The sequence below is a fragment of the Corvus brachyrhynchos genome, unplaced genomic scaffold (assembly GCF_000691975.1).
Source record: "Corvus brachyrhynchos isolate BGI_N302 unplaced genomic scaffold, ASM69197v1 scaffold14, whole genome shotgun sequence".
Classification (NCBI taxonomy): Eukaryota; Metazoa; Chordata; class Aves; order Passeriformes; family Corvidae; genus Corvus; species Corvus brachyrhynchos.
This window is the reverse complement of record NW_008239110.1, coordinates 10,699,682-10,723,686: the sequence shown is the minus strand read 5'-3', so window position 1 is coordinate 10,723,686 and position 24,005 is coordinate 10,699,682. Positions and strand designations below refer to the sequence as shown.

Here is a 24,005-nt window from a genome sequence, read left to right as displayed (position 1 = left end):
ACCTTACATAGAAATAGCAGCTAAAATGTCCTCAAAAATGTAGAATGTAACTTGGGATGAGCTATTACTATTACATTTCTCCTGAAGGCTGTGGGCAGCGCATGGAAAAAGCCAACTGCACTTTGTGAAAGGTAATGGTGGTCAGAGGACAGAGTGAAGGATGCATTGCTCACCTGCTCTGGCTGGACTAGAGAAACAAGTGAAACACAAGTCTACACAGGAGTCTGCTTTAATCCATCACTCTATTTTATGAAGCATCACACAGCATTTTCACCAATTAGCATTTGATAGCAGTTTAAGTAAGGGCCACAGGGTTATTTAAGGAAAAAGCCGACAACCTATTTCATCGTCACGGAGTCCTCATTTGGCAGCAGTGCTCTTGGAGGGCTTGGGTAGTACCCAGCAGTTGCTGAACTATTTGAGGAAAATCGTGTAAATCTGTAATCCAGCGGTAAATCTGCAAGACAGAAACATACCACATCTGATTAGCAACACAGTCTGCATTACATAAAAAATAAGCCTGTGGTGAATAGCAGTACTTCTTAAAACCTTGAGCTGTTTGCTCACCAGCATCAGAGTTCAATCAGATTGCATGATTACGCATTTATTTGACATCTTCAGCTGTTCAAGGGATTGACTTTCAGAGTTTATTCAACTGCAGTAAAGGATATTCAGTTCCTTGATTGCCGAAATAATGCTAGTCAGAGAAATTGTTTAACTAATTCTTAAATGCTAATAAAAAATCTTCATTGAGCCTAGATGCAGTTTTTCTCCCAGTGCACCTTTGAGTTCTTCAATTTGTTACCCCTCTCTTTTACCTCAGCAATCTACTCATAAGAGGGCTATGTTTAAAACAAAGAATCAGTTCCTTTTTTGGTTTTCATGGCTGTTGAAGCAAGATTCCCCAAAGGCACCCGCTCTTAGACCTTCTTGCAGTCCAGTGTTAACAACATCATTTTGTATCAAGCATTCTTAGAAATCTGCACTTGTAACTTGATGTACTCATCACTTCCATTCTGTAAAGAACACTGAATGCATTAAAATAGCTCTGAACAGTCGAAGCTTTCTTTTCTGTAACTTTTTAAAAAGTCTTTGCTGCCAACAGTGACCCACCCACCCTCACAGCCAGAAAACTGATACTTCCCGTGCTCACCTCATACTCAAAGTTCAAGAAACCAAATTAAAAAGACATATAAATAAAACTTAAGTTCAAGAAACAATTCCCTTTCCAATAAATGAAAAGACAAACAAACCAACCTCCCCCCAAACAGGGTTAGCTCCTTTCCAGGTTGTCTGTTTAGAACCGAAGTAAAGCATAAAAGCTATTACTCATAGTAATCTGTACTTATCTGTACAATAAGTCATTAATTGCAAGTTTTATTTTTAATTTGGACTAAATTTGAGGATGAGAAATCCTGTCACTACGTGCTGCAATTTTTTTTTTTCCCACTCAGCAGCTTTTATGAAACAGAAACCCACAATTTTAATAGTTTCGGCACAAACAACAGGAAGTCCAGTTCTATCTCACAAGCGATTCGCAGGCAGGCACCAGGACAGCATCCAGCTTTAAACCCGTATTAAACATAATACAGCAAGCAAATGACTACTTAGATCAAGCTGAAAAAGCAGATAGAGGCTGGAATAAAGTAGGAATAGGAAGAAAGTTAATTGTAAGAGAATTATTTAAGTGGGTGATTTTAGCTTGTCAAAGAAGTTAATTTTCTCATTTTGTCTGAGTCAGGGAAATCTCTGGAGCTTGTTGTGAGCACAGCAGAACAGGCAGATGTTTTCCTAGTATGCAGAAGGCCCAATGGATTTACTGGCTGCTGAGTCTATTTATGACGCTCAGTTTAACACAAAGGTTTCAAAAATTACAAAATAAATTGAAAAAGAAAGCAAATAGTTCCAAATATCTTTACAAGCTATAAAAATTAAATGCGATACAGTTACTTTCACAAAAAAGCTTTTACTAGCTTAATAGTCTGGCAGTCTGGAATCTCCCAAGAGCAGTTTAATCAAAGAGCACCACAAATAGGGCAGACTTGCCACTGAGTTGCTTATTGCTGAGGAGAAGAACCAGCTGGATCAAAATGGTAATTTCATTGATATTTCCTGGTAAACTAGCTTTACATAATCAGCTTAGACACCCAAACCATTCTATGTACAATGCAAAAGGCTCCAAAAAAGAATAATCACATTTTTATTTATTCACACCCCAGTCTATCAATTTAAATATTGCTTTTGTCTCAGCAAGCTGACTTTGGGCGATGACTAGAAAATATCCATATCCATTTTGCAAAAGCATGAAAGAAAAAAAAGAGAGTATTTGATAATAAAGCAATCTCGGGAAAAAAAAACAGTTGCTTATTTCCAAGTTGTTGTTTTCCTAGTGTTTTTTTCCCAGTAAATTCTTCAGGGTTTGCTACTGTGCATGCTCACAGCTGCTGCTGTGGTGGTAGACCTTTACATCTTGGCACCCACTTCTCATCTAACCCTGATGGAGAGTCATAAATTAGGCAGGGGGCAGATATGTAGTCCTCTCTGAGTTACGATTTGACAGCAAGGCTGTACTGAGTCCTAACCTGCGCTGATAATGAATCCAGCACAAAACTCAGCAAATATTGCCACTATTCTAAAAGAATGAACTAGCTGACTCTACCCAACTGCTTGAGAATCACAGTCCCAGAATTTTTCTATCATTCTTAGGTAACTCCACTCAGACTAATTTTATTTTTTTTTTTACCCAAGACAAGTAAGATATTCACTTTAAGAGCCAAAGACTCCTAGAAATCAGACATAGAGGGCCCCAAGTGGTCCAAGAGGAGTATAGAGGGTCCTAGATCCACAGAAATGCCAGTTATTACATGTATTGTCCCAAATTCCTGTCCTGTTCTTTTCTGTGCTCCCACACCAACCTGAGTGCAAGTGAGTGATGAAAACTGGTTTCCTTTAGGGTGACCATTCAGTGTTATTAGCATTTCCCATGAGGCTTGGGCAACCCTCACAGGTTATATGCCTTAGCCTGTGCTCGGAAGGGCTCCTGCCCTGCCCTATCTCCCTTACAGGACCTCCAGCAGCCCTGGTGTGAACAAAATAATGATGATATTTGAACAGTAACTACTGTCAGTTACTGTGTTCCAGTCATCCAGATCCAGGATATAAGTGACATTAATTACAACATTGTGTTCTGATGCTTATGTATACCCATATCCATGCATGTACTTAGGAGTTATGGGTGGATTTATATCATAGTTACAAAGCTAACAACATCTCACTGTCTCGTGTGCTGTGCTCTTAGTGTGGGCAAGCTAAATGAATGCCACAAGCTTTTATCAGAGGAAGACTTGGAGTTCATCCCACAAGCAAGAAAGAGAAACCACAAGAAGAAGGGAAAATGTAATATTCTCAGTGAGTGATCAGGAAAGTATTTGAGTCACTGAAGGGAAGACAATTTTAATTTAATCCAGACACAGGCCTGCTTGATAAACTTACTAGTCTAATTTTTTAAAATTTCCTTGAACAAACCAATACATTAAACAAATAAAACCTTAACTAAGCTCTTTAGCTGGATGGCATTGTTTTTCTATTAAAAGCACAGTCCACACGACTGAAACAGATTTCTCCCAAAATACACAGGAGAAATGTCAGGAATCATTTTCCAGGATTGACCAACAAAAGCAAAGCCAACATTTTTTCATCATGACACCACAGCAGCATCTCCTCATGACGAGTGAGAAGCTCTACAGAAAGCAGAACTCCCTCTCCCACCCCAAGGTCTGCTCCCTGCCAGTGAGCAGGGCTGGCGCCAGATGCTGCAGAAGCCTCCTAGTAAACAGCAGGGTTGTGTTCTTAAGTGAATCCAACTATATCCTCCTGATTATCACCAAGGAAAAGGCACAAGGAAGAGAACTAAAACCTTGTTAGTGATACCCAAGTTTGAAAAAATCTTTAAACTGCTTAATTGTGGCAAATTTCAGAAAACACAGGCAGAGCTCTATCTTACATCTCATCCAGGTGAGGCAATTATAGGGGCAGAGGGCAAACCATCAGCTAGTATAAATTCTTTTGCTTTTACAGGATTTTCCATAATTAATGCTGGCTTAGAAGCTTTATAATAAATCTTTCTTTGTATTTCAAAGTCGCCGTTGAAAGAAAATATTGATTTCTTAATGATAACAACTCCTAATAATTATTTCTGAGCAGTGGAGTAAGCACAATTGCTGCAGGGCAACTCACCAGTTTGGCTGTGCCTTCGAGTGACCTGACTTGCCAGTCTGTTGGTAACCTGTAATAGGTGTTGCTTTTTCTTAAACACTAAATGTTTTTATCTCCTGACCCATCTCTATTTTGTAACAGTCAAACCAGCACTTGCACTAGAAGCTCAGGATGTGAGAGAGCGTACTAGAGGCAGAAAGAAAAAAACCCAAGGTCACAAGTGGATTTATCTGATAGTAGTTATTTTTAGAAAAACTTCTAAGGCTGATTTTCCTAAACAGGAGGTCAGATGTTTGCTGTACTAAAGCAAAGCTCCCAAAAGAGTGAAGTCAGCACGAGGAAAGCATTCCTTCTGTCCGTTACATGAAAGTCATTGCTGCTGTCTGCATACTCCATAACTCAAAAGTTGGAGAGGAGGAGAGTATCTGTGCGGTGTCATATGGGAAAGGGGGGACTCCTCAGTATCGGTATGCTCCACAGGAGAAAGCTTCTGAGTTTGGATATAGTTGGTGACATGAGCCAGTGCAGTTTACCCCTGGGCAGGCAGGAATAAAGACTAAAATTAGTCTCAGTAAAAGTGCAGGTTTCCTGCTTTAATTGCACTTACAAAAGAGCTTTTGCCAACACAGGTGTATTGGTTGGGATCATGCCTGCGGCATTGCCGGCAGACATTTGTGGCCTGAGCTTGGCCTGAGCAAGAGCTTCGGTGCCACTGAGGTTTGCCACTGGTTACTCTTCTGTGGTATCTAAAACAGAAGACAGTGCCACTGGAAAAAGCCCAAGTGGCAAACTGCAGGGATATGTGCAGCAGCAGCTCCACTGCCAGGGTTTTGCAGATGGATGAGTGCCTGGGGAAATGGAATGACTGTCCCATCGTGGCTGCTGCGATTGCTCGTGGCGTGCAGTTTTACTGCAATTATCTTGGGAATAACAAGTCACATTACCTTGGGTCTACCCTATGGCCAAGAGACCATTGACGCCTTCCTGAACAAAACAGCTGTGCACAAGGCGTGCACTAACTCGCAGCTGAGCCTGGTAAGAGCCTGCAGTGAAGGAAAGCCTTAGAAATTCCTTTGCTGTTTTGGGTTTTTATGAGAAAACTCATTATTTCTGCGTGAGGGAAATTTCTCTCATTTTTGTTTTAGTTTAACAGTGGTTTTTGAAGATCTTGTAAGAAAATAGGTCTGTGTGGTTCTTTGCTTGATCTGGAACTGACCAAAAGAAAATAGTGGACTATAATATTTTTAAATTTCTAGATGAAGACTTAATCTAAAAAAAATCTTGAGAGAATGCCAAGATACTACTAGGAGGTGTTAGTCTTTCAGGGATCTGTTAATTAATTTCTGTGTGAATGACTCATTCTGGATCTTAGGGCAGGAGGAAGGGCTTCTGAAAGAGGCTGAAGAAGTTAGCCGAGAAACAAGCAATTGCTTGAGCTGACAGGCATTTCTGACTGATAACAAAAGGAGTTGCATTTTGAGACTGCAAAGGAGCTATATTAAGACAAATGCAGAGATGATACACCCCTTTACTTTCATTTTGAGGTAAACTCACCAAGATCAACCTTCCTCTCCAAACTCATGAGACAGGTTAATCTCATCATGTTCCCCTCTCTTGTAAAACGAATGTTTTCTTCCCCTTTCCCTGATTTTTTCTCTGGATGGGTGACAAACATTGTTTACCTCTAAATAAAAATCCACACAGACACACATGAAGACAAGGCCTACAGTTTTTTGTGCATGTGTGTCCATCTTAATCCAGAGGGAATATGTTAGGCACCAATCCAGAGTACATAAATGCTTCCAGCAATGTGTTTTGTACATGTGAGGTTGCAGGTTATGTAAAATTTCAACCTGGTCAGACAAGTATTTTCAATACTTGGTGATTTACCTATTTCCACTATTTTACACACTCAAAAATTCTCAACACTGCATTACAACCAGGGTTTTTAAAGTGTCAATCTAAACCCACCCCATAAGTCTGCGATCCAGTCAAAACCCAATTATAGCTTTAATTACAGACTGTAAATGAAATTATGCTGCCTGAGTTGAAGGATAACTTTAAAGTAGAAATGACTGAGTGGTTCCCCCCTTTCTAATGAGTTGCCCATGAGTTCTCCCTTTAATCTTTTCGAGGTGGCTGTATTTTGACATCTCATAGAGCAGAATAACGATGGCAGGAACATTTCTGTCAGCTATTGGCTAGGAAGTAATCTTTTGGGTTCTGCATGATTTGACATGGTCTTCAGGGGCACAAGTCAATACACCTTTCTGTAGGAGTAAGGAAAGCCTGAACAAACTGTAATACAGTGAACACTGTCCTTTCTACACTGAAAATTATTATCAAGTAGTCAAATCCTGTGGTAAAGATGAGGTCCCAGACCATTTGGAAAGTAACTAGGTCCTGAAGACTTTTCATAAACTAGTCCTGATTTATTGGACAATAATTTGTTATGGTTAAAATGCTGTTTATGGTTGGTTCAGCTGTATTTTTTAGCTGAAAAAATAAATGGATTATATCTGTTGGTTGTGTTAGACATGTTTTTCTTTTTCTTCCTTAAAAAAAGAACATTGAAACTAGTTTCCTGGAACAGATGAATCAGATTTACATTATCTGATGCTTTTCAACTGACACATAGATCAAGATGCTGCTTATACATACAGAACACATATCTTCTCTCTAGTCAGTTATTTTTGTTATCTGTTTTTTTCCTTACATGAAACCTCAGGACCAGAAAACCTTGAAAATGTTGCTGTGTATTTAAACCAATTTTTCACCAGGCATAAGAATACTTTTTTTGCATAAAAGGTTTAACTACAAAAATGACCTCCTTGGCCTTGTAGTAGCAACTATTGTTTGTAACAGCAAATTCCCAAAGCAGTTGAAATCCTCAAAGAATTTTGATAAACTTAGTCTTTAGATGTTATTGTATAGAATCAGTCTTACACTGAATGTGGCAAGTAAAAGCACAGTTGTGAGATAAGGCATTAAATATAAAAGGTTACTGATAACTAGCAATGCATAATATAGATAGTTCTATGTGTTTAAGGGAATTATGTATTATTGTATTTTTTGAATAAGAGCGCAATTATCAGTCTGGTTACAGCAAGGACTAATTTAATTTTAAAAGGAGTTGGATTTGATTTTAAGTGATGTAATGTCAATGAAGAAACATAGAACTAATGTGCTAAAACATGAGGGTTTTTTTTGTTTCACTTCAGCAACCATTACAAATGATGCTGTTCAGGATATAGAAATCAGTATATGGCTACATGCTTACTGAAATTCATGTCTTCCATGATAACAGTTGATTCCTCCAGGGCATTCACCTTTAAAATACATGTGGAAGACGGTGTGTGAAGTTTGTGATTTGTAGCTGATCTTTGCTGGGCAGACCTGTGTATCTGCGACCTGCACATTGCTGGTTCTGGAGCTCCAGTCACGGCTGCCTTGAGCTTTCCATTGTGCAGATAATTTGCAGCTCTAAGCAGAAACATGAACTTCTTTGTCATGGTTCACTGGCAATTTTATCATTATATTTATACAGCAAGCAGGCTGGCGACTCAAACTCCCGCAGAAAGTGGCAGGGTACAGATCTGTAAGCATCTTTAAAGAGACAGCTTTGGTAAACTATAATGGAGATTTTTCTCTTGTTCTAGCTAATTGAAATAATAATCAGGCATGAAGAAAAACTTATGCAGCCATATGGGCAAACCTTGATATGATTTCATATTGCATGCAAGATTTAAAAAAATGCATTATCATCATGCATGACACAAGCTTGGCTATCAAATCTCCAAAGTGTGAAATGAACTCTGTCTCCATAAAACATTTACATTTGCACTAATTCTTCTCTGAAATGAAATTCTCTTGAGCTGCAACATCACTCAATCTCCTATTCTTGCTTGCAGTAGTTTTTAATCCTATGAAAAACTTCACTATTCAGAGGTTATGAGACAAGTTTAGAACATTAGGTTAAAAATAACGAAATTAGAAAAAAAGTTTTTTATGTTCTCCTTATTACGATTTAGAGCCCACTTTCTTAACCTTTTCTTTGCAATGAAGAAAAAAAAGAACAACTTACCAAACTTCCCCCCATAGCTCTAAAACTCATGGAATTTTTTGAAGTGCGACTTTTATAAAAATAACAAACAGAGTGAGATTGAAAGGTGAAGCATTAGCTTGAAATATGTGCATTGTATTTTGGGATCAAAGAACTTTTAATCAAAAAACCTGTCTGAAATAGTATTTTTGAAATTGTTGAAATTATTGTTGGAATACCTATATGATGCAGGAAATGCAATTATTAACACGGGGATCTGGAAATGTGATCACATGGTCACAGGGTAGTGGTCACAATCTTTGAAGGTAAAGTTCAGATTATTCAGGTAGGAAAGAGTAATCCTCCTCTACTTGGCTCATACCTAACCTTCTGAAGGGGAGAAGGATGTACTAGAAACTGTGGTTTATGCAAAACTTCATTTTTCAGAGAGACCCCTCCACCTTTTAATTTCCATATGGGAGCTCTAAAGTAACATTCCCACGGCAATGGATCCCAGTTTGGAAAATCTATTTTATGATATCATTGTGCTTTAAAATGGTCAAAATCTGTAAGGAAGTTGTAAATGAGGAGAGACTCAATAGCAGAAAAGTGGAGAAACAGATGGATTTGCGAATGAGGCATGTAGAATAGGAGAATTAACCATGTAGTGTCAGTATAACCTTTATCTGACTTCCACTCCAAACTGAGGGAAGTACACAGAAAGTATTGCAGAAGGTCTCCTTTGGGCAATTTTAACAATAAATGAAATATACTTTTTCATGCACAAGGAAAATGCCACATTCTCTTCAGGTACTCTCAGGGGAGTTTAGATGATGAGCTGTGGTGTAATAGTCTGCAATTCCAGTAACACCCTCCTTGCCAGAGGTGAGATTAAAGTTCAGAACTTCTAATGCATCTTTGAACTCTTTGGACAAAAACTCCAACAGCAGCATTCCCTATGAAACCCTTTTCCTACAATGCTCTTTGGTAACTCTCAGATCATTCCCTTTAGTTTAATGCATAAATTCTTCAGGTGAAACTATCAGAAGGCACCTGCACCAAACTTACAACAGGTCGGTGAAAAAAGAGAACTGTCAGAGTTGTTTCTATGCCAACTTCTCAATTCAGTTGTACAGCTCATTTTAATTTTTTTTACATATTTCCTTGATTAAAAAAAAATATAAAGGAAGCAAACAGGCTTGAAGGGTTTTATTACCAAGGTAATTTCTGATAATGCTCTGAAAAGAATTCTCTTAAGAATTTTGATGAAAACTGAGTTATTTTTGTAAAACATTGCTAGTACTGACTAACATTGAATAGTTTTTGGAATAATCTTTTTCAATGTATCTTGAGAAGTACACTAAGCTGTTCTTTATGCACAGATACTTGTTGCAGCCAAATGACAAGAATCAATCTCAAATAAGCAGTGCAGCAATCCTCTGCATTTCACCAAATATTTTTGCAGATCACAAGCTGTTGGGATCCTGACTTGTACGTGGCACTTACTACTGCTCACATAGGCGTACAAAAGCCAGGTCAGACATTGTTGGAAGAGAAGCCACTGTCAACCCCCAGCTCACAGGAGGCTCCAGTGAAGTGGCAGCTTGTTTGGCTGGGTCAGGCTGAGCCAGGTGCTGCCAAGGCTGAGCCAGCCGGAGTTGAGCTCACATTGCTGGCTGGGAGCTGGTTTCATGTGGTCAGCATGGTGGCAGTCTGGCTGCACACTTGGGCTCAGGGGATCTTGAGGAAAGGCCTGTGTTTTTGCAGCTTGGCAGTGGAAAGTCCTCTGCTGGTAATTAAAGCAGATGAATACAAAAGGAAAAGCTGGAGCGCATCAAACTCGCATAACCCGTTTCAATCTCTTCTAGCTAGTTATTCCCAAATAGCTGCAGCTAAGATATGACTTACAACTGCAGCCAGATCTTCAGGGCTTGGCAAAGCAGGGGTTCTCACAGCTTGCTGTGACAGGAGTCAGACAAGGTATTCAAGAGGAGTCAGGAATTCCTCAACATCCATAATAATGAACATCTGCTCTTCCGCACAAGCAAACAAGAAATACCTCTCTCTGTAAGAAAGCAGAGATGTTCTCGTACCTCCACCTTTGAGTCTGCTGTCTGGTGCACAGCTGCACGTTTAAAACATTATCCCTCCCCTGTCCTTTAGCACTGGGGTTTAACTTTCACAGACATGACCCCTGCCCCAGCGCTGGTTCAGTGCAGCAAGGGACAGCACACCGTGTCCCTCCTAATGGAGAAACAGGCTCTGCAAGAGCTCCACTGCTGATGACAGGCAGCTATCCTACTCACTAACTGCTCAGATATGCCTTTCTGGTTCTCACCCTTTCATCTGTAGCTGGAAAGCTGGTGGTACATTTGTGGTTGAGAGCCCTTGCTTGTCCTTTAAACTGAGCTGTGGTTGGGGGGAAGCTGGCTGGGAGGCAGACTTTCAGACTGTGGCTGACTGATGTGTTCTCTCTTGGCCAACACTTCCAAAGCAAGCCACAGTATAACCCTGGAAAAAGTATTATTAGATGGGAGTTTTACAAAAGTTATCTTTTCTGTTGGCATTTTTCCTTGGTATATTTGGGCTTTGTCCCTTTAGACTGACATAGATTGCAAAATGGCAAACACCAGAAGCATAAATAAATTGTGGCACTCTATGATTGTTCTGTTTTGAGATATCCATACAGTGTAAGTACGTGTGTAAAATAGGGTTGCAAAGAAAAGGTCTACCACATGTCCTGCTGTAGAAGTCACTGCAGGGCAAACCTGAAATGCTCTCTTGCAACAAACCTTTTATTCCCCTGTCTTATGCATGAAGCAGGCAACAGACATTGAACAGAGGGGTTAGTAAAGTAAATGCTTCCTGTGTTCTTCACTCATTTAATGATTTGTTTGTTCCTTTAGGTATGGGTATCGACAAAGTTCAGTGATGCAAAATGGTAAATTGAGCGCATGGAGGTCTTCACCACCACTTGGTAATCCACTGGTATGTACTGCAGTTGCAAAGTTACAGTGAGGTGATAGGGGAAGTGTAACAAGCTTTGCACATTGTTTTTGTCAAATGCAACTCACCACTGAAAGTAGAAACAGCAAAACACAGTGGGGAAGTCCAGACCAAGCTCAGGAACTAATCTACAGTCTGGTAAATGTTGCACCCTATCTCTAACAGAGACTCAATTAAACATCTAGTATTTGCAGACACAAACCAAAAGCCTGGTGCATCAGGCAACAATTAAAAGCACAAACATCAAAGTAATCAGTCACTTAGGCCACTAGTGCTAAGTGTTGCATCATATGAACAGAGTATTTTGAACATATTTTAGATACATGTAATCTCAAAACCAGATCTACAGCACTACACATTTACTATGAATACTACATGTTCATTAGAAAATAAAACCAACCAAACATCTTTACCTGCTATTGCTTCCAGACTAGGGATTGCAATAGTGCTGTAAGTGCTAATACATTTACAGGACCACGTGTGAACTAAGGTTTCCTCTGCATTTTCCAGGCCTGGCAATCTGTCCGTGAAGAAAGAGCCCCACTGTTTAGACACAAAGTAAGGAACTTTGAGCTGATCTTCCTGAAAGAAAAATAAATAAATATGTAAGCTTAAAAAAACCCCCAAAAACCTCCTTTATTCATCCACAAGCATTAGTTTAAGGAACTCTAGTGTTTATCTGATTTTCTGGGAAACCTATATTGTATCTCAGGAGCAATGCGGCTTTAAAATATAAAGACAATAGCAATCTTCTGCCCATAAGTCCCCAAGTTCCTGTTTATACAATTTGTGGATTCCCTAGGACATAAAAAGTTAACTTTAAACATTTTTTTAAACCTTGTAAGAAAACCCCTTCTATTTTCCCTGTCTTTCTGTTTTTGATAGTGTGAATTGCTTGCTGCCCTTCACTGCTGGAGAGGCTGTGATACAGCTGGGACCTCCTCCTGGGGGAAAAGGAGCTTCCTGGTGCTAGGTGGAGTAACTGCAAAGAATGCATTATGCCACCTGTGTTATCTGTTTCTGAGCTGAGGAACGAGTGAAAACAGAGCCACAGAATCCATGAAGAGACAGTCTGTTGCCTAGAAAATTGTAGAATATTAATTTTTTTAATGTATATTTTCAGACAACATCTAGATTAATTATGCTTTAAAGAAAGCATTGAAGCAGCATTGGGAAAACTGATTTTTTACCAGTTCATCTTGAAGCCTGCTATATACTGCCATGACCAATCAGAAAAAAAATGCTAGGACACATCTACAGAAAGAGGAAAAAATGGGAAACAAAACTACGCTACAGAAAATCTGTTAAAGTCATTTGTGTCCAAAGTAATTTCTCAGACCTGCAGAGCACAGAACAGATACCATAGCGTGTGCCTCCAGGTTTGTGAACTTTTGTACTTTATTCTCCATTTAACCCCTCTCCTAACAGTTTTGAGAATCTGCTGGTGTTTATGACAGAGGCCTGTATCTTTTCATCAAAAGGAAGCGGTGGATGCAGCCAGACAGATACAGTTTTTCCTCTGAGCATGGCTGGGGGTGGGGAAGAAGTACTGATTTCAACAAATGGAGATATTAATTTCTGTCTTCTGATGTAAATAAGTTGGAAAAAACCTCCTATCTTTTGTTTCAAAATAAGCATTTACCTGAAGTCCTGGGCTTTTTTTTGTGGGGTTTTTGGGGCTTTTATTTGTACCTTACACAAAGGGACAGCATGTTACTTTATTTTTATTTTTACACCATATCTTATCTTTCTATGCAAATCCCAAGACTTTACATCAGTTATAATTAAGTGTAGATGCTCTGATGAATTAAAACCTGTTTGCCAGCTGGATGACAGATGCAGAAAACTCTTAAGGCTGTTACAGCTGTTCAGGTGATTAATCAGAACAACAACCCCAGTAGTGGCCCACATAAGCATTTGCACAAAAGACAGGGCCCTGTTTATTGACAAGAGAAAAAATGTGAGGGTTCTGCTTTCTGAAATGGATGGTTAGTTCAGTAGACAACTAAAAATGCAACCTGAGGAAATGAACTGATTTTTCCAGAAGTTTGATTCTACGGTGGGAATTTCTTCCTTATTAAGGAGGAGGGAGTTACATTTTGGATTTACATTCCCAGCCCTTGGTAAAACCAAACCCAGTTAGATATGAGACTTGTCATCAAGTCATCTGATAGAGAACTCACATCATTTTTTTACTGGCTTATCTCCACATGACAGGGCAGGCCTGGCAAGCTAAATCTTGACTTCAAATCTGGAAAGAGCAGTCGAAACTTTGACCACATCCCTAGGAAATATCAGACATAGGTCCTCCTTCCATCCCTAACCGATGCCCTGAAGATGTCCTTATCTCATCTGCATGCAGCACACATCATAGCCTGCAGTGAAGGACAGACCACATACCATGAATCTGTACATCTGTGAACTGAGGCAAAAGTCTCCTCTTACTGTGGCTACTCGCATGTCTGGAGGCACATGCCCAGCAGTGGGGCTGAGGAGCTCTGGAAGATGCATCAGCCACTCCTGCAGTCCTCAGACATAGAATTTGCTCTCACAGCAGGACAGTAGATCCTGGAAAGCGCCCAGCAATCCCTCTTTCTCATGCAAATCCCCCAAGCATATTGGTTTGCTCTCAGGCATATTGGTCAGACAGCAGCAGGTCAGATGTTGATTGTGTCAGATGAGGGTACAAAGCCTCATAGAAAACATCTATACTTCAGGGAAATAGGGATGGTACCAGAAATCCCCAAGTTCCAGGGCCTTCCACAAAGTCAAAACACCTGCAATATTTACTATCACCTTTGCTCTGCTAACTGCAGACAAATAGGGCCTGTTAACAGAATAGACAGAATCTGTTAAAAGGACCCTTGGGTAACACTGATTTGTCAGCTTACAAATGACCTTTCTAAAATAGAAATTAGCAGGGAGCTGAGCTCTGAAGTTTTTCTACATTTGGTAAAGAGATGAAAGAAAGAAAGACATAAAGGAGACAGGAGTGAAAGATCAAGCTGTTAGTATTTTTAAGGGCTTTATTTAGATGCAGATTTGCCATCTATGCCATCACCTTTGTACCAAGCAGGAGCATGAGGAATACTTTACTGCATCCAGTATCAGTGATGGTACTGATGACTGTATGCTTTGTGCTGAGGTAGTAACACCACCACTGACTCTTGATGCCACAAAAAAAAATCAATGCTCAAAATACAGTTTTGCTGGTGTAACAGTAAGTATTTGAGATGTTTCTGTCAGCACAGCTGTGCTGGCCACAACAACGGCTGTCCCTGTATAACACACCCATGCTGGGTGTGCAAATGGACAACTGACCCATTGGTCTGAATTTTGTTGCACAGAACCTGCCCTCCTACACATCATGCAAATATAAAACATTTCACCCATGATCATTGTACCTAAACTACCACAGGGATAAGCAGACGTAAAATAAAATGTGCTGCACTTCAGGGTGCTTTAACTCACCAGGCTTCACACAGCCCATCAGGTTTTTCCTAAAAGTACTGTTAGATTTGTGTCAGATAATCAGGAATAAAGAGACAAACAGAGCCAAAAGGCATAAAGTAAACAGCCTTGTCTATTGTCACACCAAGGGAGTTAATGGAAATTCGGGGTGATAACAGCCCTGACCTCTACAAAGAACCAGTCACTAGGCAATATTGTAAAAATTAAGTTCTCCCTTCTAACTACAAAATTATTGTCTATATCCACCAATTAATTCTTTGATTTCTGCTCCATTCATTCATATAGCCCAAGGTTTTTTACACACTGACAGCTCCTCTGTAATAATTTTCCTCGAAATCCTGGGACAAATTCCAGCTTTCCTTTGAGTGTTCATTGATGGAACTGATCACGCATTTAAAGAACAGAATGCAAAACCAAAGCCTCCAGCCAAACAAACCAACCCCCAATTCTGGCGGGGGGGGGGCCCCGTCGGGGGGGGGGGGGGGGGGGGGTGTGGAGCTCCTGTTTCAACACAATGCTTCATATTTTTATTCATCCTGCATGCTGCAATTTACTTAGAAGCCAAGTAACTACATAAATAGTGTTTAGTTTGCTATTCTCTTGCTTATTTGGTTATGACTCATGCACTTGAAAGAACTGCAGTTGTTACCGTAATTTCACAGTTATGTCTATCTGGCTTATATAATTCATTTAATTGAAGGGAAAAGACAAAAACTGCAAATGAAAATGGAAATTACAAGTCTCCAACTTTGTGTGTGAGGAGGTTGTTTTCTTCCCCTCTCCCTGTTAGTGATGAAACACCAGTCAAACAACTAAAACCAGATTTTTGTAATTTCTTTGTGAAACATGCAATTGCCAATTAAAGCAATACTTTATTACTTTAATAGTATTTTGTAAAGAGTGATAGAATTGAGAGTTACATCGTGTATTAAGCTTTCAGTCCCTTTCTGCACACACAGCATGGCACAGAAAATCTACAGTAGTAGTGTATTTTTTATTGCCAATGAATGTTAAGGCTGATTAACCAGATGAAATCTAATCTATTTGTGACTAATTTTCCAAAAACACCTGTCTTTGTACAATCCTTTCAATTGGCTTTTCTCCCTTCTTAACCAAAGGGTTAATGGGAGAAGTTGCTTGGGGGAATGAAAATAAAACTCTCACAGGCTTGTAAAGGGAGTCCCTTTGAACTAGTCCTGTTAAGTTAGTGGTGTCCAGTCAACTGCAGAGATATGGATGTGACCTGTTGTTCAGACTCCAGTGAGCAGCATGGTAATGAAATAACACCACTGACCTGCCACGGCCCCCCTGGTTCAGGTTCCTTTAATCAGTGCGATTCATTTCTCCCTTGCTTGCTCGCTGTCACTGGTAGCGGATGTAAACGAACAGGGGTTGTGTGTGGTAGGGGTGGTGTCTCCCTGAGATACGGCAATCTCTTATCAAGAGTGCTGCAGTGTCAGTGAACTGTCAAGCACCTGTCTAAAAGTCTCAATTTGCTGCTTGACAGCTGCTGTGATAGAGAAGATGGATCTTGCAGGCGCTCGAGCAGAGGTGTTGCAACAAGGGAAAACCACATCATCATCGTGGGCTTGGAAACACATCAATCCATTACTCTTTGTACTCCCAGGAAAAGAACAACTTCCTATATGTCTGTTTAAAAATGTGTGCTTCAAAAGCATATACTGAACATGCTTAAGAAACCATGTTGAACAAAATCCCCCAAACCTCATAGAGATGTAAGTTTTACGCAGCAATGCAGCAGAATCTCCAGTCAGAGAATGAACAAATTTATGGATGAAAATGAGTTATTTTTAAAGCACTAATTACATAAATTAGATTGTATTAACCTATGAAGTGCCACTAGCTCTTCCTCCCCCACGTCCCCTTCCTACTGAGAAACACATTCTTTTGATAGTATATTAAATTTTTTTGTCTTCATTTTTATTTTTCTACAACCCAGGAAAAAACCTGAACATTAATGAATACATTTCCTTATTTCAGTGACTGAAATATCTTTGTCTGACCTTAGTTTAGAAATCAGGATAGTGGGGGGAAATATGAGATACGTCTATTAAAAATATAAAGATATAAATAGCACTTCCATATTGTTTTAGTCCCATTGAAGATACCCTTTCCTCCTTTAAAACCAGGATCTTTTACAACACTTGGATTAAAAACATACCTAGTATAAAAGCACCCCCCAAATCTTTTCTATTGGTAAGTTAACTTTTAACCACAAAGAGTAATTATTTTAAAAGAAAAATAAAGTTTAGTGCTTTACAAAGCAAAGTGTGAGAAGCAAATGTATCTTGCTGCAACTAGAAGAAAATGACCTACTTATTTAGTAGCATATGAAATGAAGAGACACTCCAAATGGAGAGTGAAGCTTCGCTGTAGTTCCTACCCACATGGGACATGCTGGAGGTAGAATGCTGCCTCATCATCCATCTCAGTGCTGTTTCCTATTTACTTTGCTCTTTGGCAGCAGAGGAAAGCATAAACCATAGTAACTTTCCACTTTCCGTGGGAGAATTAAAAGGTGACAGTAGTGCTAAGGCCCTGCTTCCCAACTGTGATCAACCTGAAAATCACGTTATTTATCTGAGATAACTATCAGTAAGTCTGCACTGGACCAGATTTTGAAGCAGTCCCTCTTACCTGAGCACAGCTGTCACCAAAATAACCTGTGAGGGAAGCAGCAAATTAAAAGTTCTGTGTATATAAGGAAAGCACAAATAAACCATGTTTCACACAGAGAAAGCAACCTTTAAAACAATGTAATAAAAATTTGTCCGTGTTTACAGTTGGCCTCAACACACGGGGAAATGTCATGAACTTAGCAGAGTTCAAGTGCGGGACTTGTGATAAGTGGGCATGAAATTTCTCCTTGTGGGATGGAGGGCAGGATCTTGTTACTACAAAGGTTCTTGCTAAAGGAGTGCACGTACAGCTCCTTTTCTGAGATCCATGGCTTAGCTCCAGGGAGAGGTGCTGTGCTACCCATGCATTGCTGAGCTGGGACAGAATGGCATCCTCCTGACAAGGAGGATACATCTGTGGGGCATGCTGATGCTGCCAGCACCCTGGTAGGATAAGAAGGTTCATTCTTAGCGCAGGTGACATGAGGCTTTTTGTAATTTATTTTATTCTGTTCCAGGAAACATCTGCAGGAACCCTTACCTCATATTTTCCTTTCTTCTCCAAGGGCTCAGATTCAGCCTTCGCAGGCACTGTACCTCCGTCCCCTAGAAGCTCCTCTAGGATGAAGACAGTTTCCCAGTTGCTGTAGTGACGAGCTGGGAAAATATCTGAGTGCATACTGTCACCGAAATAAACAACCTATGAGGGAAGAAGCAAACTAGAAGGTCATTGTATTCAAGGAAAACACAAGCAAACTGTATTTCACAGAGAGAGAAAAAGAGCTTTAGAACGACCTAATAAAAATTTCTCCATGTTTACACTTGGTCATGACATGCAGAGATTGTATTAATGTCAAGTTTGAGGTTTATCTTCAACCAGTTCCATAAGGGAAAGGCTGGCCCCACATACGCTCCCTGCTCTTGCCCTCCAGGGGCATTGGAAAGGGATGCCTAACTGGGACCAGCAAAAGGAAGTGTGAGTTTTTTGACTGACAGAAATAGCTTGATGGGAAGCAGTGGAAAGAGTACCAAGAAAATACACTAAACTGGAACAAGTTTTAGACTACATTGGAAACAAAAGAGAACATAAAGCACTCCTCGGTGACTCAGAAATCTTCTGTGTCCAGGGAAGAATTTATTCACTATGAAAAATGTTGTCACACCATCTTCAGTGGCATTTTCACCTGTCCAGACCTGTACTTAAAATAACCAAGCCCTAGTCTTCACTGATGCCATCTTTTAATCTATATGATCTGTTTCCTCAGGGAGATTTCCCGATTACAACCTGATTCTTCCCAAAGCTGCTGAAATGCTTAACCACGCATACAGAAAGTTTACATCTAGAAAGTTTACATATTTTACTGGTAAGAAGACAAATACACTACTTCCAGTTCTGGGCTGCAGGCTGTTAGCAGCAAGCACAACCAGAACAGATGTTTGTGACCAATCACATCAAGAACTTTAATGAAAGGTTGTCTGGTGAATTCTTGACTGAAACAGGGTATTTTCAGAAAGATTTACTCTCACTTATAACATACCTTGGGATCCAACTTGCCAGTCATCTTCTTCAGTAGATCATAAAGCTGGATAGCATTACCTTGGGAATACCAACCAGGCTTGTCCAGTGACAGCAGAGCCTCCTGCTCCTCGTCATTCTCTGAAATCACCACGCAAAATTGCATGCTGTTAGTGAAACCAGCCCATCCTCCTGTACTCGTGACTTGTGCGAGAAGCCGCCTGTGCACAGCTGGTCTATTTTGACATTAAACCAGCCCCAGTGTCTGGCTCAAGTTCCAGTACTGACTGTGGATTCAGTCAAGGTGTTTGGTAGCTGGGGGTAGACAGATATTTGTGAGAAAAGAAGCAGTTGAGTTTCATCAGTACTGGCTACAGAAGACCTAAAGAATTAAATTCATGGGCTTTGCCACCCAAACACTGCAGCAGAGAAGGCAGGAGGCCACACAGACCAGGCTGATGGAGCTGCTACAGATGAAGGTGAAACTGTGAAATAAAACAGACTTTAGGAGGCAGCAGGTACCTTGCCATGCATAAAAATGACCCACAGTTTTTAAACACTGACATAAACCCAACAAAGACTGAAGCAGCTCTTAAGGGCGTTCACCGGCCTTAGATCAGAACAAACAATGAGGAGTTCCAGTTATCATCCAGTTTTGAAGAGACGACGAGTGGACAACAACCACAATGTTGCTGGTGGTGGTATAAATCACAGTGACATGTACCCACTCTGGCAGTGTCAGCAAATGAGAAAAATCAGTAGAAACTGAAACTCCCTGGTCATCACCCAACTCTGCCATAGGCTTTGTCTCTGGCTGGTTCCAAAGCATGGATCTGACCCGCTGTCCATATAACCTTGTTGCTTTTTCAAATCCATGTGCTATTGCCAGATGAACTCCTTTTAGCTTCTTGATGGAGCCAAAATAGTAGTCTCAGTGAACCGATAGAGTTTCATCAGAAATACTAATATTAATGTCTTTTGTCTATTGAATTGATATAACAAAAGGTTGATTTTGTTATTTAGTCTCAAACGTGTCTTATTTCTTGCTAGAGACAGAAGAGTTAGAAAGCAACCCAGTACTTAGATCTGACTTAGGTGTAACATCAGAACTTCAGTTTTTCTCTTGCTTTATAGAATTTTTCAAAGTACTTAAAATGTATTAGGAATAAGAGGAAAAGAGCAACATCTACTTGGTTAGAGACTGCTGAAAGCTGAAGTGCAAATTTTGGAGAATGGTGAAATGCTAAGACAGCTTTATGTTTAAGAGCACTGAAGATGTGTATGGTGCAATACATTGGTCTTTGAAAGAAATTAAAAAAGAAGCAAGAAGATGGAAATGGGTGCGTGGAGAGAGGAATGACACCATTCTTTAATATTATGATTCCACGAAATTGAAGAAATGGAGACAAAACAATTCTATATTAAGGGTGTTTTATAAACTAGGAAAAAACAAGGAAATTCAAAGTTGACGTTAACAATTCATGTGGAACTTGTGTGGAAATGTCTTTTCCTTTGTTCTTCTTCAGGAATGTAACAATAATTACAATAATAAAAAATATGATAGCATCCATTAAAAAAAATCTTAATTTCCTGACTATTAAAACCTTTGATCAAACCACTTTTGAACAAACAGAAGTTTGTTCAACAGAAGTCAAAACAGGAAATTTATTTTATTTTTCTTGTATTTTTAGACACATTTTTGGATGGCTTGTGTATGGTGCAATACATTGGTCTTTGAAAGAAATTAAAAAAGAAGCAAGAAGATGGAAATGGGTGCGTGGAGAGAGGAATGACACCATTCTTTAATATTATGATTCCACGAAATTGAAGAAATGGAGACAAAACAATTCTATATTAAGGGTGTTTTATAAACTAGGAAAAAACAAGGAAATTCAAAGTTGACGTTAACAATTCATGTGGAACTTGTGTGGAAATGTCTTTTCCTTTGTTCTTCTTCAGGAATGTAACAATAATTACAATAATAAAAAATATGATAGCATCCATTAAAAAAAATCTTAATTTCCTGACTATTAAAACCTTTGATCAAACCACTTTTGAACAAACAGAAGTTTGTTCAACAGAAGTTTGTTCAACAGAAGTCAAAACAGGAAATTTATTTTATTTTTCTTGTATTTTTAGACACATTTTTGGATGGCTCACTGAACAAGTAGCCACACTCTTCAAATGACATGGACATAGAAAAAGAAACACATGAAAACAACTCTTTTGAGATGCGACGAAGTTTTTTTAAATTTGTGAAGATTTGTATAGCTATCATTGTCTCTCCATTCAGTCAATCAGGAAAATACTGGAGAAAAATGGAGCTTTTATGAGAGGTATTTTCAGAAAAATGACATTGCATTTGCAAACAGGAGCCCTATGTATTACAGCAGCTTCAGGAGGCTCCAGCAAAGAGCAAAACCCTGCTTGCTACCTCTGTGGAATGGCACGAGGGGAAGTCCTGACTGAAACAATTCACTCTAATTACAAGGTAGAAGACCTCTCGCTCTGTGAGAGCTATTACTGTCACTGCTAGCAATGGGATTAATCTCACTTAACTCAAGGCATCCGGAATTTAGGTTTCTAATTCACAGTTACAATCTGAACTAGTTGGCCCTGTGGTAGGCAAACAACAGTGCAACAAGCATTTTTTAGGGGTGCCAAGTCTGGAGAAGGAAAGGATTTAATTAAGTTAGAAAATTTGCTTTTAGACAATGAAATAAAGAGAAATTAATTTCCCCTTTAGAAGGAGGCAGCAAACAGCACTGAGATGTCTAGTTCATTATGGGAACACTTTGATTTTGGAAGGAGCTTCCTAAATTTGAGGAATTAGGAAGGGTGCTTTAAAATATTTGAGTTGTAGGGTCATAGGGATAACAACTCTGAACGGACAAACCTTGCCTTGAACCATCTCACATGGCTGCTTGTGCTCACACATCAAGGGGTGACTGTGTCAATTTTATTACTGTAATCTGAAGTGGAAGGAAATGGATGGAGTTGCAGTTGCAATAAGTCATTAACGAGGACCGTTTCTAATTCGCTTAAATGCTGCATAAATATGATTATGATAGTTCCTAATATATGCTAGATATTCCAAGCCTAATACTAGCTACACTCAGTCAAGAAGAAAACTGCTGCTGACCTTCTTCCCACTTTGCTGTTATTGATTCTTATAAGTTCATTCAAAGGTCAGAAATGCTATAAATATTCTTCCAGCAGGAAGCAACATACATAGGTGGGGGTGCTTTAGGTCTTATAAGCTAGGAGGAAAAGAGATGTCCTGACAATTTCAAACAGACTGGATAACCAACAAGAATTTCTCTGATGATTTAGATGAAGTGATTCTTCTGAAGCCTCACATAACACTGAAACCCAGATTCCTGGCTGTAGACTGAAAACCTGCCACGTCAAGAAATGTAAAGGTACCAAGCAAGTAAAATTAAAATAATTAAACCCAGAAAATCATTCTGTTAAAACACTTGCCCAAACCTAACCGTGATTCAGAGCTGTCTTCCTGAGGGGAAGTTACTGTTCCTTTTTAAAAACAACAAGGAAAGCTTGACTCATGCTGGGGCAATACTATCATTGCTGGGATGGTAATTTCCATACAGCTTTGTCTAACAGCTTGGGAAATGGTTTCTGATTCATAAATATACTTTCATCACCAATAAAATATAAGTTTTTTCAGAGAAACCAGTTCACTAACAAGACTCAATATCCTTTTTCTTGTGAGAATGTTCTTGCCTACGTTTAAACATGCATTGCAGCTTTAAAACATGGCTTGAGGAACATCTGGTTTCATTCTGAATGATTATGCAAAATGTAATCAGTGAAGCTTATTCTCATTTAAATGACAACTGATGGTAATTTACTTTGGCAGAGTCATTTTTTGGGAAAGACTTTGCACAGCTTGCTTACTGCCATCTGCTCTGTGTCCTCTTACGAGTTATACCTGCTGAGATGGGAAGGGTCTGAACCTGGGGTCTATCCCCAGCTTGGCTGGTGTTTACACTGTTAGACCCCAGCCTGTGAGATAGGGCTCTCAGCTGGGAAGCCCAAGGTTAAGAGAGAAGCTGAGGCAAGGGTGAATTTATGCTTCAACAGGTCTTTGCCTACAGTGAGCCATACCTACACCCAGGTTAATTTTCATCAGTTCACCACTCCTGAGGCACCACCCTGTGCTGCTCCTCTGGCTGGGTGCCCTGCAGTGAGTGCTGGCTATACACTGGGGCCAGGACCTGCCAGTGACTCACCAAAGAGCCTGAGGACACCTCACATCTACTTGACTGGGCAGAGACCTGGGGAAGAAAGCAATTCCAAGTGCCCAGAGGCCCTGTCAGCTGAAAGTGTGCTGGGTTTAACTACAGTGTGCATACAGCTCTCCTACAGCCCCTCCTTCTGCCTTTCTCTAGAGAGCCTTTAACCCATTTCCACACAGACCCAGTTAGACTGGCTATTACAGTTACTGGTATTTTTTTTCCCTTTGAGCTGTGCAGTAGAATGAAAAATGTGTCAACTCTGTCGCTGCTTGTGCCTGTACCTGCTCCTGCCTCTTCTTGCCCATGGGCAGCTCCGGTGGGCTCCCTCTGCCTGCAGGCACCTCATGCAGATGGGCTCACATGTTCAGCAACTGAAGCTCTGGTTACCAACACGGGGGTTATTGTAAAACAAGTCCATTCTATGGTCCACAACTATCACACTGATACGCCTCTCTGCAATTTAAAATAATGCCATTTCAGACCATGAGGGATTAATATAAAAACTGGGTTATGTTCCAGTCTCACTTGCAAACACAGTCTGGTTCTGGATAGCATTTTGAGCTCACTTGAGAAAGACAAACTCTCCTTTCCAAAAGGGAAATCAGGGCAGGAGAGTGCATTATTGTACAAGGAGAAGGGGACCTGCACAGGTGGATTCTTCCAGTTGTAAAGGTGTAACAAGATGGGATGACTAAAGCTGCAGTTTCCCTGTGGGCATGTTCTCCATGAAGAAAGCAAGTACTTACAAGATTCCTGGAGGTAAAGCTTCATACCTTATGGGCACCCTTTTTAGGCTATCACCAAAAATTCCTGTGTACAGACCAACCAACTATGCTGTGTGGTTTTCAGGATTCACT

At 39.9% G+C, this 24,005-nt stretch overlaps 1 protein-coding gene across 1 annotated transcript in view; it reads right to left on the bottom strand.

Moving 5' to 3' along the window:
• Positions 1–211: 211 nt before the first annotated feature.
• NT5DC1 (5'-nucleotidase domain containing 1) overlaps positions 212–24,005 on the bottom strand; it is a 131,706-nt gene continuing 107,912 nt past the window's right edge. The window contains exons 9-12 of the mRNA XM_008637938.2: positions 18,912–19,030; positions 17,915–18,073; positions 11,677–11,845; positions 212–457 (exon numbers count right to left, since the gene is read on the bottom strand). Coding sequence (XP_008636160.1) covers positions 339–457; positions 11,677–11,845; positions 17,915–18,073; positions 18,912–19,030 — 566 coding nt within the window. The 3' untranslated portion in view covers positions 212–338. The remainder of the gene's footprint in view (positions 458–11,676; positions 11,846–17,914; positions 18,074–18,911; positions 19,031–24,005) is intronic.